At 38.5% G+C, this 24,948-nt stretch overlaps 1 protein-coding gene across 1 annotated transcript in view; it reads right to left on the bottom strand.

The window, feature by feature from the left end:
* PIK3CA (phosphatidylinositol-4,5-bisphosphate 3-kinase catalytic subunit alpha) overlaps positions 1-24,948 on the bottom strand; it is an 88,315-nt gene that overhangs the window by 42,971 nt on the left and 20,396 nt on the right. The window contains exon 2 of the mRNA XM_055126132.1: positions 966-1,393. Within this exon, the coding sequence (XP_054982107.1) occupies positions 966-1,317 (352 nt within the window). The 5' untranslated portion in view covers positions 1,318-1,393. The remainder of the gene's footprint in view (positions 1-965; positions 1,394-24,948) is intronic.

Below are 24,948 nucleotides of genomic sequence, written 5' to 3' on the forward strand. Positions count from 1 at the left end.
GCAAGGGTATGGTGGTGGGGGGAGGAGGGGGGTGGCACACCCCTCCCTAGAGATTTTCAGCCAATAGAGCTGGTGGCTCAATGCAAGGGCCGAAGAAAGTGGTACTGCTCGGACTCTGTGGCACAGGAGATTATCCTGGACACTCAGTGGTGCTGAAGTAGGGTCCTGGAGGCCCTACGCCAGGGTCATACCCAAACGGGGGCCTCATGTCTACACCTGGAAATGCTTGGGGAACTATCAGAGACTGAACTGGGGTTTGTCACATGCAAGGCAGGTGCCTTAACCCCTGTACTATCTCTCCAGCCTCTGAAACAAAATATTTTTTTCATACATAAAAGCAGTATTTAAGAGCTGGAGTGATAGTACAGAGGTTAAGGTGCTTCCCATACACAAGTGTCTCAATCCTGTTTCAATCTCTGGCACCACATATATTCCCTTGAGATCAGCCAGGAGTGATCTCTGAACAAAGTCAGGAGTAAGTCCTAGAGCAGTGCTGATAGAACAGTGAAGGGTGTGGCCCCAAGTTAGTTCCTCTTCCTCCCTCCCTCCCTCCCTCCCTCCCTCCCTCCCTCCCTCCCTCCCTCCCTCCCTCCCTCCCTCCCTCCCTCCCTCCCTCCCTCCCTCCTTTCTCTCTCTCCTCTCCCTCGCCTTTCTCTCTCTCTCTATCCTCTCTCTCTCCCCCCACCAAGAGGAAACAAACATTATTCATAACAACTTATCTCTATAAGATTAAACTGGGTCGTAACAAATATTTGTGTAATCTAATCTTTTCTACAAACATACTTACAGAATACCAAGGTGTTTTTGAAAGTTCCTTAGTCTTTAAACAAAAAAGTATTTTAGATTCATGTTTTTATATTTAGGTAAAACTTGGTTCAGACAAATACTTTAGAAATGAGGAAATAGCAAACTTTCATCATTACTTATAAGCTATTAATACCATTTAGCTCAAAACGTTATCATACCAATTTCTCGATTGAGGATCTTTTCTTCACGGTTGCCTACTGGTTCAATTACTTTTAAAAATGGTTGAAAAAGCCGAAGGTCACAAAGTCGTCGGGTTTCATCAAAAAATTCTTCCCTTTCTGCTTCTTGGGTAACACTTACGAAAATGTAAGAAGACTCATCTTGAAGAAGTTGATGGAGAGGGTATTTTCTTGCTTCTTTAAATAGTTCATGTTTTATAGTTATTAGTGTAGCCTCACGGAGGCATTCTAAAGTCACTATCATTCCATTTGGTAGTAAACATTCTACTAGGATTCTTGGGGGCATCAAGTGGATGCCCCACAGTTCACCTGATGATGGTCTTGGAGGCATTTTTCTGATCTTATATGAGTTTTACATATAAAACTACTTTAAGGAATTAAGTCCGTGGCTGTCCCAAAGGAGAAATCTAGACCAAAGAAGAAAAACATCTGTTAAAAAATGAATAGCAATATAAAGCCTCTATTTAAAACATTTAAAAGAAATTCAATCCTGCATTTGAGCTGATTAGGATTCATAGTGATAACTTACCTTAAATGTTTTGATGGATATTGGTATTCTAAATTACGTTAAAATGATCAATACCAAAGCAGGCATGGGGGGGGTAAGTAATTTAGAACAAAATATTTTATCTGAATGACTTTGGGGGATACAGTGATGACTTTTTTTCTGAAAAGGGGACAACAGGCCAAATAAATTGGTTGGTTTCTGCTTTAGATTACGGATCCCTTTCTCACTTTAAAGATGAAGTAATAATTCAAATTACCAAGCTATGGAAGGGAAAGGGTGAGGTGAATGAAGAGTGGACAACAGGTGACAGAAGGACTGTGGTACAGAATTCTGGGCACTTTGGCTATGGTGGTGTACAGTTGCTTTGTACATCAATACCATAATTTTTAATAATATTATAATCATGGACTGGAGCGATAGCACGGCAGATAGGGCATTTGCCTTGCACTCGACCGACCCTGGTTCGATTCCTCCATCCCTCTTGGAGTGCCTGGCAAGCTACTGAGAGTATCCCACCCGCACGGCAGAGCCTGGCAAGCTACCCGTGGCATATTCGATATGCCAAAAACAGTAACAAGTCTCACAATGGAGATGTTACTGGAGCCCACTCGAGCAAATTGATGAACAAAGGGCTAACAGTGCTACAGTGCTATTATAATCATGACTTAAAGTTATCAAATAGACTATGATACCTAAACACACACACACACACACACACACATTCACAAATGGAATACCACTCAGTAATAAAAAAAGATGAAGTCAAACAATTTGCTGTAACATGGATGGAATGAAAAGGCATCAAACTGAGTGATGTCAGTCAGCGCCATCAAGGAGGGGGACTGAAATAAACTGTCCCACATGTGGAATATAAAGAAACATTTAGGGAGTTACAATTAGCTAGTGGTAACCAATCTGAGAGTCAGCCGACAGAACTATTCGCTGTGGGTGGGTGGGAGGGGACCCTGTGACACGACGAAGACCTGGTGACACACTGGTGGTAGGTGTGGTGTGGGGGCACTGTATGCCGAAACTCTATTAATTGTACTGTAAATCATGCTGCCTAAATAGAAACTGGAAAAAGTAAATAAATAAAGATGAGTTAAGACTACAGAAGTGACTGCTTCATGAGCAGAGGGGAGAAGGCAGATAGAATAGAGAAGAAATCACTAAGAAAATGGGAGATGCATGCCAAAAGTGGATAATGGACCAAACATGATGACCTCTCAGTGTCTGTGTTGCAAGCCATAACGCCCAAAAGTAGAAAGAGAGTATGGGGAATACTGTCTGCCGTGGAGGCAGGGGGAGGGTGGGAAAGGGGGGGGTATATTCGGGATATTGATGGTGGGGAATGTGCACTGGTGGAGGGATGGGTGCTTGATCATTGTGAGATTGTAACCCAACATGAAAGCTTGTAACTATCTCACCGTGATTCAATAAAATCTTAAAAATTAAAAAAAAAAAGACTACAGAAGTGAGAGCCAGAGAGATAATCCAAGCGGGTAGGGCATTTTCCTTGCATGAGGCCAAGCCAGGTTCAATTCTAGCATCCCATCTGGTTCCCTGAGCATCACCAGGAGTAATTCCTGAGTGCAGAGCCAGAAGTAAGCCGTGTGGCCAAAAGAATCAAATAAATAAATAAATGAATGAATAAATAACAAAATTAAAGATTAGAGATGTGAAATCCTTTTTCTTTCTTTTTTGAGAAGAGAGTGCAGGGGAACTACACATGCAACTCAGAGGTTGCCCCAAGCGGTGCTCAGGGGACCACATGGTGCCAGATACTAAACCCAGGCCTCCCCCACACAAAGCTGATGCTCCAGTCCTTTGAGCAATTTTTTTTTGTACTGACTGCTTTTTTAAAAAAAAAAAAAAAAGTAGGAGTACTGCTATTTATTCAGCATTGATTAAGCTTACCGAATTGGGCATGAACTTCACTGTCCTGACTGCTTTCTAAGATTATGTATTATTTTAATACATAATCTTGATATTATGTATTAAAGAATAATTTAAGCAAATAAAAACTTTAAGTATCATCAAAACATTTTATTTGAAGTATGACAAATTTATAATGATTCATATACTTAATAAACAATAGACTGAATTCTTCTCATTGAAATAAATTTGTCTAGACACAAATGAGATACATGGATTCTAAGTAGACTCCTCCAACATCAACTATGTTAAACGTTTGATCTGAAGCTCTCATTTTTGGTTTGTGTTTTGTGCTACACCTGGCAGTTCTCCAGGGTACCATGGCTCAGTGCTCAGAGAGCATGAGATGCTGGAGACTGAACCTGGGCCTCCTACAGGCAAAGGATGTACTTCGGCTCACTGAGATATATTTCCATTCCACTGGGTCAAACTTTATTTTTTATTTAGGGAGGAATGCTGGAGATTAAACTCAGGGTCTCATACATACAAGGCAAGTGTTCTATCACCGAACTTGTATGTATGAGAACTTGGCTCTCATGTTTTTAGCATCAACAGCTTGAGGGATTATTTTTGAAGACACTATCAATACCCACAAAGCACAAATTTGTATCCTGCTGTTTATGCTTATATTTTATTTTATATTTTCTTTTGTTCTGTAAGCTCAGTTGGTAAAGATATAAGAAAAAATAAAGAGCAACACCAAGGAAATAAAAAAACAAAAAATTTAACACTAGAAAAATGAATCTCGAAGGTCCAGGTTTACTGACTATATTCAAAGACCCGGCCAGACCCTGTGGACAAGAGCTACCAGCAACACCTTATTCACCAACTCTGTACTACCAGTGTCCCTGGAACCACGTGAGATGCTGGAAATATGATGATGAATAAGATAGACACAGCCCTTGCCCTTACGAGGCAAAGTTAAGAGTGCAAAGAAGGTGTACCCTACTGGGTGTAGGATAATTAAGTCCCAGGTATAAAATAGAGTGGGGAAAAAAAATTCTTATGGAGAAATGCCAGGTGCTATAAACGCACACAGAGTGGAGCCAGAGTGATAGTGCAGCAGGTAAAGCACTTTTGCCTCGTACGCAGCCCGACCTGAGTTCAATTCCCGGCATGCCATGTGGTCCCCCGAGCACTGCCAGGAATGACCTCTGAGCTCAGAGCCAGGAGTAAGCCCTGAGCACCACCTTTGTGGCCCAAATCCAGAAAACAAAAACAAAACAACTCAAACCAAAAAAAGTATGTAGTGTGGCCCCTGAACTGAATGGGAGGTAGCACACACCCTCGGAAACCAGCGACAAGCAGGAGTTAAGCAAGGGCAATGGGAGAGCAGCAGCGTGATGTTCTCATTGCAAACCTGCTGCCACTGACTCTTCTATGGAACATCACCAACACCTACTCGGCCAACAGATGTCACTGATTTTATCTCCTACGTCTCTGTAGCCTCCTTCACTACCACCCTCATGACCCTGGGTTAGGCCACCTACTGTCAGTCTGGTCCACAGCTAAAAAGGCCAACACGGTTTCTCTGTACATCAGGTTTCCCACTGTAACTATCTCTCTTCTCACACCAGTGGAACCAGAGATCAATAGAAGCTATCTTGAAGCTGTTTTGAAAAGACACTTTAGCTGTACTAATTCTCAGCTGCAAATAAGTGTTTATAGTATGCTTCAGAGATATACCAAGGGAAGTGACAAGGAGAAACAGCAGAAACAGTAAGCATTCCTTTCCTACCTCTAGGAATGTAGATACTTACTGAAAGACAATGAAAACAATATTATTGTTTCAGAATAGCTGATATATTTTTCTTCAAACTTGAAGAGAACCACTAAAGCTATCAGATTTAAAATATTACTATCCGATTTCCTGTACTTTTAACAAAAAGCTCATGGGCTAGTAAAGACCAGATGGATCAATCTGTGTGTATAATTATAGAAGTGACTTAAGTATTTTAAAACATACAAACATGTGAAGAATGTAAGGGAAATGCCAAATGAGTCCTTTAAATGAAGACTGCCTGAATAAAAAAGTTCAAATACAAACAAAAGCAAACCACAAGCCACACCAAAACAGCAGCTGTGTTTCTAGTTTTCTTTGTTGAATGACACTAACAGTTCATGTTATGGCATCACTGGGACAACTATTTTATATGATGAATAAAAGCCCAGGGTTTTGTTATTTTTCCTAACAATAAGTAAGAGTAGAACATCAAAAAAGTTAAGGGGAAAAGAAGAATAGTACATTAGACAGATTAAGTGAAGTACATTAGAACTTATTATATTACTATATTCATGGGCAATTAACTTTACATACTCAAGACACACCCTTATCATTAAGAAAATAAATGTAATCGTATCCATAAAAACACTAGGAGATCCTGAAAGTAAGGCACTGACTGAGTTTATGATAGTACTATACAAAAGAGAGAAATCTAACTTTCTTGTCTTTTTATCTGTCCCATCTCATTTTGGACAAACCATTACTTCAGAGATCAGATAAAAGAAGAAACAAAGGAAACCAATATCCAGTATTTAGTACAGACAAGGCACTCACGCAGGCAATAACTAACTGGTTTGGGTAGATATTGCCATTTTACATGAGGAAACCAAAGGTCAAAGAAATGATATGGCTTGCTACCAATAAATGTTAAATATAGATTTTGAAGTCGTATCTTGATGATTTCAAAGTATACATTATAATCACGCTATTTGGGGCCTTGGTTAAGGCCAAGGAATAGTAACTGATGGCACAAGATACAAGAATGGGCTCAAAAGCTGTAATGGATTAAGGTCCTGACCCCCTTAGTTAGCAGCTCTCTCCCCACCCCATTTTCTTAAGTTCAGAGAGTAGCATTAAACAGTAAGCACGCAACGTTATGTTAGGTGTTGTTAATAAATCTATAAAATATATTATTACAATCTTGTGGTGGGAGGGTTACCACGCAATGTTCAGGGGGGCCCTTTGTTATTACAATTATAATTATCTGGCTGGAGGAAGTTTAATGCGAGGGTCCATGATGTGGATCACGTGGGCCCTGCATTGTTGGAAACCACCTGGGCCATGCAGGGGTGCTCGGGGCCCTCCAGAACCAAATCCACGCAGCTCACCCTTTTGGGAGGTGTGGGGTGAAAAATTTACCAGTGTCATACTCTAGACTAAACGTATTATAAAAACAAAGTGTTACGTAGGGATTCACGGAAGCTATGGATCACAACTTTAACAACGGATCACTGTTGTAAGGTAGAATATAAACTTTGGAGAAGTCCCAGGAAATCTCCAGGCGCCCTCAGAGGTAAGGGAGAACTTCACCAAGCAGTTTCGGCAGAGTACTCGAGATCAGTGGGGATTCCAAAGAGGACGCAAGAATTCCAAAGGAGGAGAGCATTCTGGCTGTCACCAGAGCATGCATGCAAAGTCACAGACCTGGAAAGAATGCAGCTGGTTACCAGTAATGTAAGTTGTTTTATTACTTGAGTCTAAAGTACACAAGGAAGATTAGGTGGGGTGTGTGATAAGGGAGGGTGGGTGAGGCAGGCTGGGGTCAGACCGGCAGCAGGCTTCATGCTCAAAAGCTTCAATTTTTTTTGTTGTACACTGTAAGTAAAAGGATCGCTGAAGTATTTGATCAAAAGAATGACTGTTTTTCATGATTTCTAAAATTCATTTATAGTTTTGTCAACACTTTTCCATTTTAGATATTAAATCAACCTTAAACCGAGATAGCAAAACCATCTTCTCAACTTTCTAAATTTGGAGAAGACCCCTAAAATTAAGAAATTGGAGTCTGTAACATTCAAAAGAGCTTTTACACTATAGAAAAACATACTGATAAAAAGGCAAAATTATTCATAGTTAGATGATGCACTATTTACAAAGAAAATATGTAAGTGAAAAGAAATTTGCATGGGGGGAATGATTCACTGTAAATTAAAAAAATTTAAATATCAATTCCTGCAAATTGGAGGTTTGAAGTACCACAAACTTTCTTGCTAAAAATGAAATACTGTAAGAGTTAAGGAGTGAAGCTTCGGGTTGCTGAGTTCGGAATCTCAGGTCTCTATGTACATATCCAGTCACGTCACTATTCGAAAATTAATTTGTTTTGCTTATCTTTATGTTCGATGTATCTAAAGGTGTTCTTCCAATGAGGGTGGCCTTCCTGTTTTCTTAGAAAATATGTAATTCAAAATCAACCCTTTTACTGATGAGTGATGGTCATGATTATAAAACCAATTACAAAAAGTTGATATCCAGAATGCAGAAAGTACTCATAAAGATGAACAACAGCAGCAAAAGTCCAAAAACCCTATCAAAAAAATGGGGAGAGGAAATGAACAGACACTTCTGAGGAAGAAAAGAGAATGGCACATGATAAAGTGCTCATCATCACATCATTAGGGAGATCCAAGTCAAGACCACAATGAAATATCTCACACCGCTGAGTATGGCATGTCAAAAACAGTGGGAATAATCTGTGTTGGCAGGGATGTGGTGAAAAAGGCACTCTCAGTCACTGCTGATGGGAATGTTTTCTGGCCCAACCCCTGTGGAAGCAGTATAGAGAGTTCTCAGTGAACTTAGAACTGAGCTGCCATACAACCCAGCATGTCTACTTTTGTGTATCTACCCCCAGGACACAAAAACATTCATTCAAAAGGACACACCATTATTCCAAATTCACACCATTATTCACTGCAGCACTTAGTAAAACAGCTAAAATATGGACTCAATCTAGGTTTCCAATGATAGATGGATTATGACAACATAGTATGTATACCCAATGGAATACTGCACCAAGTGCAGGAAACAATGGAATCATGCAATTTGCAGCAACCTGGATGGAACTGAAAGATACAATGTTTAGTGAAGTAAGCCAGAAGGACAAACACAGGATGATCTCATTTATCAGTGGAATATAGAATAAAGGATGAGGAAACGCAATGGAGTAAAGGAGGGATGCCTAGATCACCCTTGAACCTAGAGTACAGGGAGAAAGAGAAGGAAAGGAATCAAGGGGGAAGGAAGAAGAGGAGAAAGGGAAGCAACAAGGGACCAGGGTCTGGGAGCTCGGTTACGCTGGTAATGAAAGGGGTGGTACAGCTGTATGCCCAATGCAAAGTCAGCACTGAAAACCTGAGACCCAAACTCTACAACCACCAAACTGTAAAATGTGCTTGTCAAGGTGGCAGGCTGTGTGTGTGTGTGTGTGTGTGTGTGTGTGTGTGTGTGCCGCACACACGCGGCACAGATGTTGTGGGGTGAGGAGGCACCTGAACGGAACTTGAGAACACTGGTGGAGGAAAGTTCACACTGGTGCTAGATCATTTTGTCTAAAATCAACTATCAATAACTGTAACTCTTGGTCTTTCATTAAAAAAAAAAAGTAACAATTGGAGTACTATACTGAAACACAGCATAGCAAAAGTCTGTCAGAGAGCTTTGCATCTCCCAAACCAATGAACCAGTGATATAAATGTATCCTCTGGAGCTCTGAGGACCACTGACCTAAAATATTTACTACATGGCCCCTTAGAGAAAATCTGCCAACCTCTGGTAAGGTTTCAGAATTACCAAGTATCAACTGGAGACTTTAAAAAAATGCATATTGGTTAATAGGTCATCTTTGTCTCTGCAATTACATCCTGTGCTTTGAATAAAAATCCTTTGTGGGGAACACTTATAAACACACACACACACACACACACACACACACACAGACTCCTACACACCCCTTTAAAAGTGCTAAATTAAAATCTTAAAATAGAAAAATATAACAAATCGCTTAATTGGGTATTTCCAATATTGGAAGATCACTATATGATACAGAAACTTTTGTGGAACATTTCTGAAGTTATCTGTACATATTTTTACACCCTGGACTGGTGACAGGGCATGGCCAGAAAGGTGCTTGCCTTGCATGCGGCTGAAGTGGGTTCAATATCCAGCATTACATATGTTCCCTTAAGAACTGCCAGGAGTGAACCCTGAGCACAGAGCCAGGAAAAAGTCCTGAATACCATGGTGTGCGGCCCCCAAAATAAACAAAACTGTTTTGGGCTGGCGTGATAAGTATAGTGGGTAGGGCACTTGCCTTGCAAGTGGGTTGGATCCCCAGCATCCCATATGTTCCCCCAAGTACCACCAGGAGTAATTCCTGAGTGTGGAGCCAAGAGTAACGCTTGAGCACTGCCATGTGTGGCCCCCCCAAAACCAACTTACACCCCCACAAAATTACCCACAGTAAATGTTCTTATTCTGAACTTCTTCATTCCATCAGTTGTGCCTTTCTTTTGCATCACATATTTGACTGTTACTAGAATTTCCGTTGGAAATATTAACAACCAATTCCTTTAACCAAAATGTAAACAAGATATTTTATCACCATCTTCTTTGCAATCCTTTTTTTGCAATCTTTTATTGCTCACTTCAAAGTGCTATAACCAAAGTTAGTACAAAATTCTAGAGTCAATATCACCACCAAACCTGAGTACTAAAAAAACCTCTTCTCTGGTTGTGGATTACACTTCTCTACAACACACTCTAAGTCTAAAAAGACTTTTCTAACTTGATTATTTGAAAAACTACATAGTTTATTTTGTTATCCATTCAGGTTTCAATTTCAGGTGTTATTTTAAAAAGTTATTTATTTTAAGATATAAATATTATACATGCATCAGAAAGTCATGAAAAGAGGTCTAGCCTGAAATGTGAATTCTCAAATCTCAGAAATACAGATTAGTATACTAACTCAATTGGCAACTTAATTAACTCAAATAGTCACAATCTGCTAAAATGGGCAGTTTTTACTTTCTAGGTAACTATCTTTTCTACAAACAATGAAAGCTGTGTAAATGTCGGATCATGGAAAGTTTTTACACAGATTTATTTCTTATTTAATCAATATATTTAACAAATGTTGTCTTATTTAACTAACACACTTACAAATGAATACATATTACCAATACATAGTGACAAGATTATTTCCCACCCTCATTTTCAAAAAGATAGATAAGGAAAACATTAATAGTTTTGTGGCTCTGTTGCAAATGATTATTTGCCAATTAACTAAAAATAATCTTTCCTATGTTTTAAAAATTACTGAATTTAAAAATCCTATGAATTAAAAAATCCGAATCTAAAACTTCCTTTAGCACTTGCTACAGAAAAAAATGACTAAAATCTGAGCTATTAATTTAATAATTCAATGATCTTTTCTCATAAAAGCTTTTTATTTCAGAGTTAGATACTTCTTGTCTTACTGTCATAGTGTCTTACATGTATTTATGTGACTGTACCCTAAAATAACCTTATAAATATATCTACATTCATATCTGACTAATTACTAGATGAAACTCATCTAGGATAGGGGCCTCTTCTCTTTTCTTTTCTCTTTTTTCTTTTTCTTTTTTTTTCTTTTCTTTTGGGGTGGAAGCGGTCACTACAGCATGAAAGCATAGGGCAGTAAGTAAAAAAACTATATTTTTGCTTCAGTTGCTCAAGATAAAACACGAGTCTGAAGAGAGTACAGCAAAATAGTAAAAGTAAAAAAGAAATGGATGAAGACACTTTGTAACAGAAAATAAAAGCTCTCAGAGAGAAAACAGCCAAGTTGTAAACAAATTCCACCACAGTGGCCTTGCATGGGAAGCAAGTGTCTTCAGTATTATTTTTCTGAACCCCCGTCAGGGCCTCTAAAATTCTCTTGTGAGAGTCACCGAGCTGTTGCTGGAGAGAGGCCAAAGGGACAGCTGTAATATACACTAGCTCTGGAAAGATGGATATTATCTATTTTTTTTCAAAGTGCTGTCCTTCACTGACCTTTCCAAGCTGACCATGAGAAAATATCAACTCATCCTTAGCGATTCAGAGAGATCTTAACAACTTCAGGAAGCGAATCAAGTTCTCAGGACCAGTGTATGGGAAATTCGAATTTCCCTTAGTATAGTCTAGCAATTCATCTCCACTATTAAATTCACAACACTACGAAGAGTGTCATGAAAATACAATTCAATAATTTAATGCAATCTGTAAGAGATGGGATCCCTAATTGAATTTCAGAGGTGGGTTTATGAAGTCTATGCTAATGAATTTAAAACAAAATAATGGCCAACAGGGGCCAGAGAGATAGCACAGAGGTTAAGGTGTTCCCCTTGCATGCAGCTGGCCCCTGGTTCAATCCCTAGTACATGATTATGGTCCTGTAAGCACTGTCAGGGTCATTGTTAAGTACAGAGCTAGGAATAGCCAAAGGCAGAAGTTGCCAGGAAGCAAGCAAATAAAACTGACAAAAATGATAAGTTAGTAATGTTTGTCAATATCTACTTCTGATGATCAATAAATATGAACAAGGATATTATTAGATTAAAATAAACCAGTACACTAGAATCAAACCTAATAAACACAAGAGCCATAATAAAGTATGAATAGTTGATCCTAGACAAACTATGAATTTAAACTTCTTATTTAGTATAAAAAAGCCAAATCAAATTTCAAACTACATATTTAAAAAATTCAAATTTGGGGGCTGGAGCAAAAAGTAGAGTGGGTACGGTGTTTGTCTTGCATGAGACTGACCCAGGTTCGATCTCTGGTATCCCATATGGTCCCCTGAGCACTGCTGAGTAATTCCTGAGTATAGAGCTAGGAGTAAACCCTGAGCATCTCCAGGTATGACTCAAAAAGGAAAAAAAAATCATATTTTAGTGTGTGATAGGATGAATTAAGATTTCTTAAAATATAAACCACAAAGGATGCCTGCTTTTTCTTCTTTGGTTCTGTTTTGGATTGGGTCCCACCCAGCTGCGCTCAAGGCACTACACAGGGCGCCAGGGATCAAATTCGAGCTGGCCGTGTGTAAGGCAAGCACCCTGCTGTACCCAGGATGCCAACTTTTAACAGAGGTAAAGACTGGAGGTGTGAAATATGAGGAGAGGTTAAGTATTATTACCCAATATGAAAAATATAAGGTGAGGTTAAGTATTATTATTACCCAATATGGAAAATATAAGGTGAGGTTAAGTATTATTACCCAATATGGAAAATATAAGGTATATTTCATATCATCACACAACATGGTAGGAGATAGAGCTTTACAGTGATAAGGTCACTTAAGAGTAACAATTTCACACAAAATATTTCCTCTCCTCTATTTCCTTCTTCTTTTCCCTCCATCTTTTCTCTTGTATCTCCTTTTCATATAAACGAAGCTACCATTTTATAAAGAGAAACTAATACAGATGTTAACATTTTAACTTCTGAAATAAATGACCCCATGAAAACTTTGTAAACTTCTAGGATTTTTTTCCTATTATGGTATTCAACAGTTAGCAGCAAACAGAACAATATATATGGATTCAGACTCAAAGCAGAGCAAAAATGGTCTAACCAGAGTATTTTGCTTTGGTTCCTAAGTGACTGTTTCCTTACTCTCAGGTTCCAACTGACCACAGAAATAATTCACCAATTCTTAACTTTCTTAGAAAGGGAAGTTTAAGACAGATTCTTTATTTACAAAGTTTAACGTAAAATAGTTATTACCTCATAGTGATTTTCTAAGAATTAAACAGGAGAATACAAGTAAAATCTACGCCTGCATGTGGCCTACCAGGAGTGATCCCTGAACACCACTGGGTGTGGCACCCCCTCCCCCCCACTTTCCTTCCCCCTAAAGGAGAAACTTTATCTGTTTAACTCAGTTTGTACACTCTCAGCAAACCCTGAGTATCAAATGGACATCTGACATGTTTTACCTATTTATTTCTTTTTGGTTTGGGGTCCATACCTGGTGGTATTAAGGCTTACTCCTGGCTCTGCCCTCAGGGATCAGATATTTGAAGCTTGGCAGGCTTAACTTTATTTAAGGATCAAAAAGTACATAAACTTCCACAAGGCAGTGAAAACAGAAGGTGACTCATGGCCAGCACTAGTTCAAAAACAATTTAATCAATATGAGATCAATGAAAGACAATCCACTAAGAAAGCATGGAGAAATGCAAATATGGGGTGGTTCTTGAAAATTATTCTAACTTCCCATGAAGCAAAAATTTTGCCTTCCATGTAATTTTAAAACACACTAAGAGCTTAGTATTCTACAAGCGTAGTAAGAAAAATTAAGACTGATAACCCCCAAATGGGGCTCACAACTGTCCTTTATTAATGAGACCAGATTCCATATACTTGAGGAAGAAAATCACCTGACTACTTAGAATGACTGATTATGCCTATCTTACATTGTTCGTTTCTTAACTGATGGATTTAGAGCAGTGGTTCTCAAAGCTAACTGCATCATGGAATCACCTGAACAGACTTAAAACTACTGCTATCTGGGAGCCAACCCCAGTTATTCAGATGTAACTGTCATGGCATTATTTTGATGTCGCTGTCTGGTCCTCAACCATGTCATTAGTAATGCATTTGGAATTTTAAAAGCTTGCCTGGTGATTCAGGGAAAGAAAGTTCAGGAACCTCTGACTTAAAAGTATCAAAGAACTCTTTTTTGTTGTTGTTTAAACTTACTGTCAAAACCAATTCCTCCACTTCCTCTTTCAAACCTTTGGGGGCTTCATATAAAATAATTTCACTCTTTCTTGACCTAAAAAAGAAAAACGAGGCTGGAATTGCCTGGTTTTTAAGGTTTTTTCTTGGATGCTCTTTGTTTAAAGAGAAAGAGAATGGGGTTCACCTCCTACAGTTTGCCTCCTTTAAAGTAGAACTCTAAAATAAATTTTAAGAGACAAAATAGGATACTTCACTCAAGGCCCAGTAAGATAGCAATGTGTCTCCCAGCTCACTTTATTTGATTTCTTTAAAGATTTGTAGTAAGCTGAAGGCAAAAATGTTTCCGTAAACCATCAGGAACGTCAGGAATGTGAATTTCTCTCTGAAGTTTATCAAATGGTGCATAAAAAGTCTTCAAAAGGTTTTTCATGGCTGAACAGATTTTTTTTTTCACTTCTCACTGCTACTATGGGTAAAGGTGGATCAACTTATAAATACCCATTTCATGCTGTTCCCCCACTTGTTTCTCTCTCCATATACCTTATTTCCTGTCAGAAGAAGAAAGGATTTAGTCACTATCAGACTTCTATTTAGGTATTATTCCTTCTGGTGGTACCCCTCTAGCACCTAGATGGACTAAAACTTGCTTGCCCTCCTTGCGACTGTTTTATAGAATTACAAAAGATACTTTTTAAAATTTTCACTAATTTAATAAAAATTATTCATGGTTACAAAGTTATTCATAGTTGAGTTTCAGGCATAAAGTATTTCAACACCAATCCCATCACCAGCATCGACTTCCCTCTCCCAGTGTCCCCAGGAACACTCTCACCCTTTAGCCTGTTTCCTTGACAGGCACATTTTTAAGTTTGGTGGCTGTAGTTTGGACCTCATGCTTTCACTACTGCTGGTTCTGTGTTTTGATATACAGATATACCACACCCCTACAGCACCAATATACTCAAGGTCCCTGACGTCCTACCCTATAACCTCTCATCTGCTTCTTCTTAGCCTCCCCACCTTCTGTCCAATCTTGACTGAAAGATTCTTTGCTTGGCCTTTTAGGAATAGGTAGTTTGTGTCTAGAGAGAGAGGTTGGTGCCCCCAAAGACTTTATGTCTAGTCTGGTTCAGTAAAAATGAGGCCCACAAAGAAACACAATGAGGGAGCAACAAAAGGCCAAAGCAACAGTACTGGTTGGAGGCTGGTCTACTAGAATGTGCTTGCACAGGGGATGTGGGGCAGAGTTGTGGCTGGGAGAGGTTCTGGGATACTGGTGAGGGGAAACAGGGTCTCTGGTGGTCGGCGTGGTGTTGCAGGTGATGTATGCATGAAACCATCATTAACTGCATTGACACTAGGTGGGAATGAAGTTAGCAACTTTGGGGGCAGAAACAGAAAGAACTTAATCACCTAAATGCATCCAGACAGATTTCATAGAAGGTCTTTTTGTATTTTTTTTTACATTTGAGCCGTCAACATTTTAAATTTGTATTTGTATTATATACCATAGGCCAAATTGATCTGAGGAAGAAAATTAGGACCAATCACAAAGCTCCCACATGGTCTACAGTCTCCATAGATTTCCCTTCCTCCAGGCCAAGTGTTAGAGAACTGCAGGTATGGTGTCTGTGTCATCTGATCACTCCACCTAATGACTGCACTGCCAGGTACAAATAGTTAATCCGGATGCTCGGATTTGTTTCCTTGTTGCTGCAAGGAATATATTTTCAAAATTCAATGATAAGGTCCGGTATATAATGCAGTGAGGTCAAGGGCAATTCTGCCACATCTGACCAGCTAACAGGCCGTGTCAATGGAATTCTACCAGTTTGTAAGAAAATAGCCTACTAACAAGTGAATCAATAAAAACATTACAGGGAGGAGCTAGAACTCAAGTGCACATCTGCCTAGCTTGCACCTGACCTGGCTTTCGACGCCCACATGGCATCCCGGGCACCGCAGGATGTGGCCTGGAGGATGAGCACTGCATCCTCAGGGCCTGTGCTCAACTGCTAGCCTGGTGGGCCGAGTCCTGGTCAGTGTAGCGGATATAGCCCCTGGGGCCCCTGATCACTGCTTGGGAGGCCTCCCAACACCGAAACATTACCATCCAAGTATGGAGTGTTTCCTCAGCTTGTATATAAACCCGGCACAGAAGCCGTACTACCCTTCCACTGTCATCCAATTTTAATATTATGTTCTATGAAAATAGTAACTATCCAATCAACTCTTACCAAAAGTATCAGAACACAGGAAGCATACTCCTTACTGGTGCTTTATATACTTAGGCACAACGTAATTTAGTATTATGAAAACATGTCTATAATGTATTTCATATACAACAATGATTACTGGGAAAAATAGACAAGATTGGAAAAATATGGCTCAACGTGTACTAAATATCCTTGACTATCCTATCAGTGCTTGAGTCCCTAAGGGGTTTTTGGGTCTCTTTTCTACCCTTGTTATTATTCTTTAGCCCCAATATAAAAATATGTCTTTAAAAAAAAACTCAGTCTTTGCCCTTAAACTGATTTCTTCCTTAGAAGTTCTTATTGTACCATCTTAAAATATTCTTTCCTCAGGGCTAGAGAGACAGTAGAGTGGGTAAAAGTGTTTGCCTTGTATATGGTCAATTCCATTTAGATCCCCGTGTGGTTAGATGCCTAGATGGCTCCCCTAGCAGAGAGCCAGGAGTAAGCCCTCAGCACCGCCTCAATGTGACCACCCCTCCCACAATACAGTCTTTCTTCCTATTATCATATCTACTAATAGATCACTGACATTCTTACACAGAGATACAAAACACAGAACATATGCTGCATCGAAATTTGTTTCACTTAAAAATGATCCAGTTAATGTCTCTGTAATCTGCAATTTATTTGTCAAAATAAGTATCACCCAGTTTTATTTAACCAAACTTACAAATAGCTACTTGCAAATGCTTCATTTTCTTCAAAATTTACTCTAATAATGTTGAGTTTATTTGCTTAGTGAATATTACCTATGTTTGTTGACAGATTTATAAACGTTTTAATAGATGCTACAATAGAAGACATGAAGTATAACTTGATTTTAAAACTTTTTCAATGATGAAAAACAAACATTTAATCCAACAATGCTGTACGCTCCATTTTCTGACAAGTACAGAATTCTTTAGTAATACGTGAATAATGGGTGAGACACTCCACTGTAAGCTATTAGTGACCAACTCTTATAGTGATTTAATCTTTCAGGATCTGATCTCTGGTAAACAGCTATTTCACTAAAGTAAAAATTCAAGTAAGACAGAATAGCTCTTTGGCACACAAAGAAATACAGATCTTCCAGAAACAGAAACAGATGGGGACCGGAGCAACAGGATAGTGGGTAGGGGTTTGCCTTGCACACAGCCAGACCTGGGTTCAACCCCAGCATCCCATATGGTCCCCCAAACACTGCAAGGAGAAATTCCTCAGTGCAGAGCCAGAAATAAGCCCTCAGCACTTCAAGGTGTACACCCAATCCCACCCCCCCCACACAAAACAAACAAACAAACCCATAATCAGATAAAGCATAACTTCTTTTCTTCCAGGGGGGAAAAAAATCAGTCTTCTAGCTAATAGTCAAAGTACTTCAGAATCCATTTAATGACGGGAAGAGATGGGCTTTACCCTTTCAAACATTTCCTGTTCACTTCTACCTGGAGTAGTGAACGTAGTGAGTATCTGGGAAATTGAGAGTTACTATACGATAGAGGAATGAGAATACCAACCAAATGAGTTTAGTGTGTGAAACAGTAAGAAGTAAGTACATAGCACATCTCACATGCTATTCATTGGTGCTCAATATAGCATCAGGTGATCATGTAAGGAATAAGGTTAAGTGACATGTTACTATGTAATAACTTAGTGTTTCCTTAAAAAATATTTACATTGATACAAACTTCTTGATGTTTCTTTCTTGGCCCACACCAGGCAGTGCTCAGGGCGCTATGTAAGGCAAATGCCATACCTGCTGCACTGTCTCACTCCAAGACTTTTAAAGACATTAACATTTGTCATCAAGCTTTGTACTATACTAACAACAATTCTGACTCATTGGCTACTTTTTCTGGAATTAAAATAAAGGCACAGTCAGAAAAGAAAACTTGAAACAGGCAGGTTAAGAGTCCCAAAACTTTCACAAAGGAGCAGTACTTCAAGAAGGTCCTATGAAGCATTAAGTGAAGGGAAGCGCCGGAGAGATAGCACAGTGGGTACTTGTGTGGTGCCAACCCGAGTTCAATCCCCAGCACCACATACGGCTCCTGGAGCACCACTAGGAGTGGTCGTGGAGCAGTCAGGAGGACATCCTGGACACAGCTGGGTGTGGCCCCCCAACCAAAGTACATATTTTCAGAGTCAAAATAATGTATATATTATTTATATAAATAAAATTAAAGGTCTGTGTTCTGTTTCAATTTTAATTTAAACAGGGATTTGAACGTGCTATTTCTGTACTATAGTAGATGCTTTCGATCCGAATTTTCACATGAGGATTCTTGATCATATTTCCATCCTTATCATAATAACCTGTATCAGACACATATACAACAGCAATTTAGGTACGTTCCCCTCTCTTTTATCTACTTATATTATCATCATGATTTTGGGTTTGGGGCCACACCTGGCAGTGCTGAGGGCTTACTCCTGGCTCTGTGCTCAAGTTACTCCTGGTGGTGCCTGGGGACCATATGTGGTGCCAAGGATCAAACTGGGGCTGGCCACATGCAAGGCAAGGGCCTTGCCTCTTGTACTGTTTCTCAAGCCCCAATAATATATTCTCTTAATATTCAGGCTTATCTGATTATAATTTGGCAGTCTCAAACAAATTTGAGAAATATATGAAAAATAGGCAGAAGAAAAAGAAACTATCCCCACTGTCAACACTGGAAATTAGTTTACCTCTTCACACGGAGTACTTAAAATGACATAGTACTTTTTAAAAGGTTTAAGAATTGGCCTTGGGGGCCAGAGTGCACAGTGGGTAGGACACTTGCCCTGCACAGGGCCAACCTGAGTTAGGTCCCAGTCACCCCATATGGTCACCCAAGAGCCTCTGCCAGTGTGGTCCAAAATTTTCTTTAAAAGGAGGAGGGAGGCTTTTGTTTTATTGTGTAACTGACAAAATCACAATGGACTGTTCGTTTTTTACAACCTACTCTCATATCTCTTATAATCATCAAATTAAAATTTATGCTTGGTTCTTTTGTTATAACTCCTTTTATAATAACTGATGTTCTTACACATCTCTCATTTACTCATAACAGTATCATTAGCTCTAAGATCCCAATCAGTGTTATGTTTATGACCATATTTTACTTTCCATAAAAGCAAATTTTTGAGAGAGCATGAGTCATTATCCCCAGGGTTTTAAAAAAAAAGTTTCTTTGGTCAAAAAGAAAACTTATTACTAAAGCTGTGATTTAGTCTTAAAATTCCTTTTCTGAATAAAAGGAACAGAATGTTTCTTTTCCCCAATGAACACTCCAAAACTATCAGAAATGTCCATCTATCTGCTTTTACTGCTCTTTGTATCTGGTATGTGGGGAGAGAAAAACAACCTGTATTCTACTATTTTCCTGGGTGGTTCTTTTGTTCTAGCCTATCAGAATGTCAGTTTCCAAGGACAAAATACAGTCACATCCATACATGCACATGCCCTAGCATCGCTCACTACGTCAGCAGTCACGACAAAGCCACTGGAACAAAGATCATTTTCAAAAGTGGATATTCGTTTCCCTAGTGTTAAGTATGTAAACATTCTCAGGTATATGCTTTATGCTTCATCTTAAAATACTTCACAATTAAAAGGTTAAAGTTATAAAGGCAAGGAAATACTGGTGTTGCTGATAACTTAATTAGCTTTTTTCCTCCCAAATTTCCCTAATAAAAATAAAACTAAGTAAATCAAAGTAATCTTCCTATAATATTGCTTGGTCTCTTCTAATAACTACTTTGCCTATTACTCAAATGTGGGCACTTCTCATGACATCACTACTCTCTTACTCTTCAAGGTTAAAAGCCTTTGGAATTCTCAATCCTCTCGAATAACAACACTTCCACCCATTGAACTGCCCTCAAATTCATCACCATTTTTGGTTGTTGTTGTTGTTGCTGCTGCTGCTGCCATTTTCTCTATCACTAACAGACCATGTAAATTTCTTATATGGAACACTGACTTTTGCAAAAATAAATAAATAAATTGCTATGAGCGCTGGAGAAATCCTTTAGTAGCTTAGAACATCTGTCCAATAGGTGTAAGGTTGTGATACCATGCACAGAGAGTGATTCTGACAGTTTTGATGTCGGAGACTGACAACCCAACTGTAGCCTGTCTACAATCCCCGCACTGCAGCTAGAAGTGTGCAATCACCACAGAGACAGCGTGACCCATACCTTGACCCTCCTAGCATCACCAGTGAAAAGATGTGCGAGTGTCACACAGCTGAGGTGTGTGACCTCTGGTGAGCACAGGAGAGCACTATAGCGATCCCTGGTGAGCACTGCGATCAGAACAGACATGCCTCAGCAAAGAGTGACCACAGCTAAATGTGTGACCAACACAGAGGCATGTGTCATAGTCATGCAACTCTTAATATCAACCACAACAATGAAGGGGAGGAGGGAGGGAAAATAACTAAAGCAACATAATGAAGGCGAAGAGGAGAGAGTTCTAACCTTTATTACTTTACAATCTACAAAGCAGAATGTGGTAATTACAGGGAGAAACGTGTGGGTGTGGGCGTGTTGAAGAGAGAGGTACTTAATGAATGAAAAGGATTTCTGATTGGTATAGAAGGAAGAAAAGGGTATAGAGCAGGAAAAGTGGGCAGAATCAACTCAGGGGGAAAGTCCTGAAGTCACACACTATTTCATTTCTCCCTTCCTCAACTCATTACCTACCACCATTACTAGAACTGGCTACCAAAAAAAAACCCCAAAAAACATTTAACCTACTCTACTGAAATAATGTGGTGAGTCTATGGCACCTGTGGGATATAGCTCATACTCAAACTATAAGCACCCACTTCCCTCATACACCAAATTTTAAAATTGCTGGATCACCTTCCCCCACTAACCACCTGCCTCTTTAAAGTTTTCTTTATCTCTGGAAATCAATCAATGGTTTTTCTTTTACTTCTATTTTCATTTATTGCCATTTTCATTCACACTTTTCTTTAAATTCAGCTCAATGTTTTCCCTTTAGTGGCTTCAAAGTCTCATTACACTTGGTTTACAAATCCAGATGACTACAAATCCACTTTAATTTCAAAAACAGAGATAAAAGCAAAACTTACTAATAATTTAATTGCGAATACTTTGATATATACTAATTTAGGGTGGTCAGATATTTTTACAAGGGATTTTTCTATCCCAATAGAATAGTTAAAACTATTTTCATTCATCTAACTCAACTTTTCCAAAATCCCTCAGTAGTTTTTTTTTTTTTTTGCTTTTTGGGTCACACCCGGCGATACTTACTCCTGGCTCATGCACTCAGGAATTACTTCTGGAAGTGCTCGGGGGACCGTATGGGATGCTGGGATTTGAACCCGGGTCGGCCACGTGCAAGGCAACCTCCCTACCTGTGGTGCTATCACTCCAGCCCCTCCCTCAGTAATTTTTAAACTATAATAAACATACAATGAACTACACACATCTTAAGTGTTGTGTGAAGATAATAAACAACTTCTTACACCATGTAATCATTACATGAAACAAGACATAAAATATTTGCATTTCCCTAGCATGCTCTTTTCCAATTAATTGTCTGACTCCAGTCACATTTAGATTTTAGTGATTACAGTTTTATTGGTTCTTAACTGACAAAAATTAAATCACACTATGTGTACCTTTTTGTGTTGGCTTATTTTGTTTGACAATGTTCCTATGATTGTTCATGTACTGTTGATCAGTTCTTAAAAAATAACTTGCAAGTACGTAAAATGCAAATTTTTTTCATCATAGTTCTAGAAAATAAGCTTCTCTACACAGGGAATTGCAGATATTCTCGAAAAGGATCCCAAAATGAGCAACCTTGAAGAGCATCAGAGCTAGAGCGTAGTCCAACAACAAACAGATTACAGCCTTGTCTTCAAAGTCACAGGATTCAACCATCACTAATGAGGGCTGATGGGAATCAGTATGCATTTGGGGAACAGTCTCAAATATTAAATTAAAAGACAGATCAAAATAGGTATTAAGAAACAGAGACTGCCCCACCTACTCCAGATGGAATCCAGGCGACCAAGAGCTTTCACAAGCTAGGCCCAGGTATTCAGGTTCCAGGACTAAATCTCCATTCCTCGTGGTGGCAGAGGTACCGGGCTGTCCCTCCTTGGGTCGCTGGGTCCCCTCCCGCTCATTCAACAGCCGGTCCAGAGATACCCAATTGAATCCCAAAATGGATTAGTGCCCTACAGAAATGTCTCTGGAACCCAACCATTTACAATCTAGGATTCCAGATGCAAAAGATTGAATAAAAGTCTATACTAATAAAGTGAAATTTTGGATTATAAACATTATGAACAACATATATATCCCCTCATTTTTTTCCCCTACCCTAAAATCATGCTTTTGGTTCCAGGGTGTGAATGACATTCAGGAGAGACAGAAAGGAAATAAATTTTAATCTGAAAGTAATACTCCTTTAAAAATGATTGTGGGCGGGTACTGGGGATTGAACCCAGGGCACCAATACAAAGCATGTACTTTGAGCTACATCTTACTGCCATCCTTATACTTTTGTTTTCCTTTTTCTAACTGTATTGTACATTAACACACACGCACGCACACACACACACACACCCATAGTTCTTAGCTATTGCTTTTGCATTATTAGAAAAATGAGTGGACTATAAATGCTTCATTTCTAAACCTGACTTAAGTTTTTGGTATCAGATCTCTGTTGTTTTATATGCTAAGGCCTACCTTTCTTTTCCTGTTTTATAAGAGTATGTGTGTAAGTATTTATATATGTGTGTGTTTGTGTATGTGTACTATTAAACCCATTAGCTAATACTTAATTTAGTATAACAGATACTGAAATGATATTGCTCAGTAGATTTATCAGCCTCTAACATAGTGCAAGAAGTTATGTAACTTTAATGCACTGAATGTTTAAAAGAGAATAAGGAGACAGTACTTTTAATAAATGTTAAGGCCTGTTATAAAAAAAAAAGCATATAGCATTGGTCCATGCAAATCCAGGAGACAGAAATGAGTTCAGAACAAACACAAGTTGCTGAAACTTTGTAAAGAACTCAAGAATTTCTATTTAGGGTAATAGGACAGATTGTTTAATAGATTATTCTGGTAGAAGTGACTGGCCACTAGGGAGGAAATAAAAATTGGGACTTTTTACTGCTTTACTTTAAGACACATAAAAAAAGTTTTAAATGCTTCTTAGTAACATAAAATACTTGAAGAAAAGGAAAAACACACTCATTAAAAGATTTAAATTTATAGAAATGTCAATTATTTAAATACTATATACATTTAGCCTTTCACCAATAAAACACAGTACAATTTATATGTCTAAAATTAACCATGCTGACTCTAATGTTCAGAAAAAAGAAATAGTTGGAGAAATTGTGGAGAGTGAGTGGGTACAGGAAGAAAAACTAGGGCAACTGGATACTAAAATATATGATAAAACTACAATAATTATAAGGTTGAGTATAGATCATTAAGAGTCAGACAACAGAACAAAAATTTTAAAAAACAACAGACATAGGGTTATTGTACAATAAAAGATGTCCTTTCAAATCAATAGGGAAAAGACTATCAGAAACAACTGACTGGATACTTAAACAAACAAACAAAAAATACAAAAAAAACGAAGACTGGTTTCAAACTTGAATTTGTAGTAAAATAATCAAACAGGGACTGAAGTGAGAGTATAGAGGGTAGGAAGTTTGCCTTGCACACATCAAACCCAGGTTTGATCCCTGGCATCCCATATGGTCTCCCAAGCCCTGCCAGGAATGATCCCTGAGCAGCCAGGAGTAAGCCATGAGCTCTGCTGAGTGTACCAATGCACACCCCCGCCCACCAAGAAAAACAGTCATAGCATGCTATGAAAAAGAGAGTAAGAAATTTATTTTAATATATTTAAGATCCAATGACTATTAACGGGGGATTCCTTAGTTTCCCAAATGCTGCTTTATGTTTTAATGTGCATTAGAACTTAATCTTGAAAAAGGTCATTGGTTTTTATAGAAACCTTTGAGACACTGAAAAACTCTAATAAAAATTTTACACATGTAAGTTTTTGAAGTCTTCAGTGTATCACAAAATGTGGTACCCTGATTTCCATTTTCTTGATTTCAGTTCCAGAAATATTGGCAGAAAAAGTAAAATGCTGACAGCTGGGTATAAGGATATTACAAGATGACTTTAATTATCCAAAATGTTTCTTTTAAAAGAACAGTTGCTACTAAATATTTCATTGCTAACATTTGGTTTAAGCCACAGCTACACTATTCTATGGCATACTGGATCTGAATTTTGCAGCTGGTGGGTGATTTCCATCAACACTCTAAGACTACAGTCTACAGCAAGGTTAAACACATATTGACTCTGGAAATCAAGTTTTTAAAAAATGCATGGAAACTCACTTGAAACACACACAACATTTTATCTTAATTATTGCAGAATTCAATGTGAATTATATAAATGTCAGTTCAATTTACTTGAAAAGTATTAGTGGATACTTCAGTTTTAAACATGACTTCCTCAGGGGATACAAATAAGCATAGAAGGTTTAATTTAAAACAAACAAAAAGCTTAAAATTAGCAACTAGTTCTTTCCCTGAAGAATAGGTATTATTCAATAAAGTATAAATATGGTAAAAAGGTTTATTAAAATACCTTCACTCTCAAACATGAAAGACCAAACAGATGAACAGAGGGAAAAAAACACCTAAAAAGGAAGGTACTTGTAATTTTACTGACAGTATACTTTCCTGTAAGATCAAATCTAGAATATAA

Source organism: Sorex araneus, chromosome 2 (genome assembly GCF_027595985.1).
Source record: "Sorex araneus isolate mSorAra2 chromosome 2, mSorAra2.pri, whole genome shotgun sequence".
NCBI classification, from domain to species: Eukaryota; Metazoa; Chordata; class Mammalia; order Eulipotyphla; family Soricidae; genus Sorex; species Sorex araneus.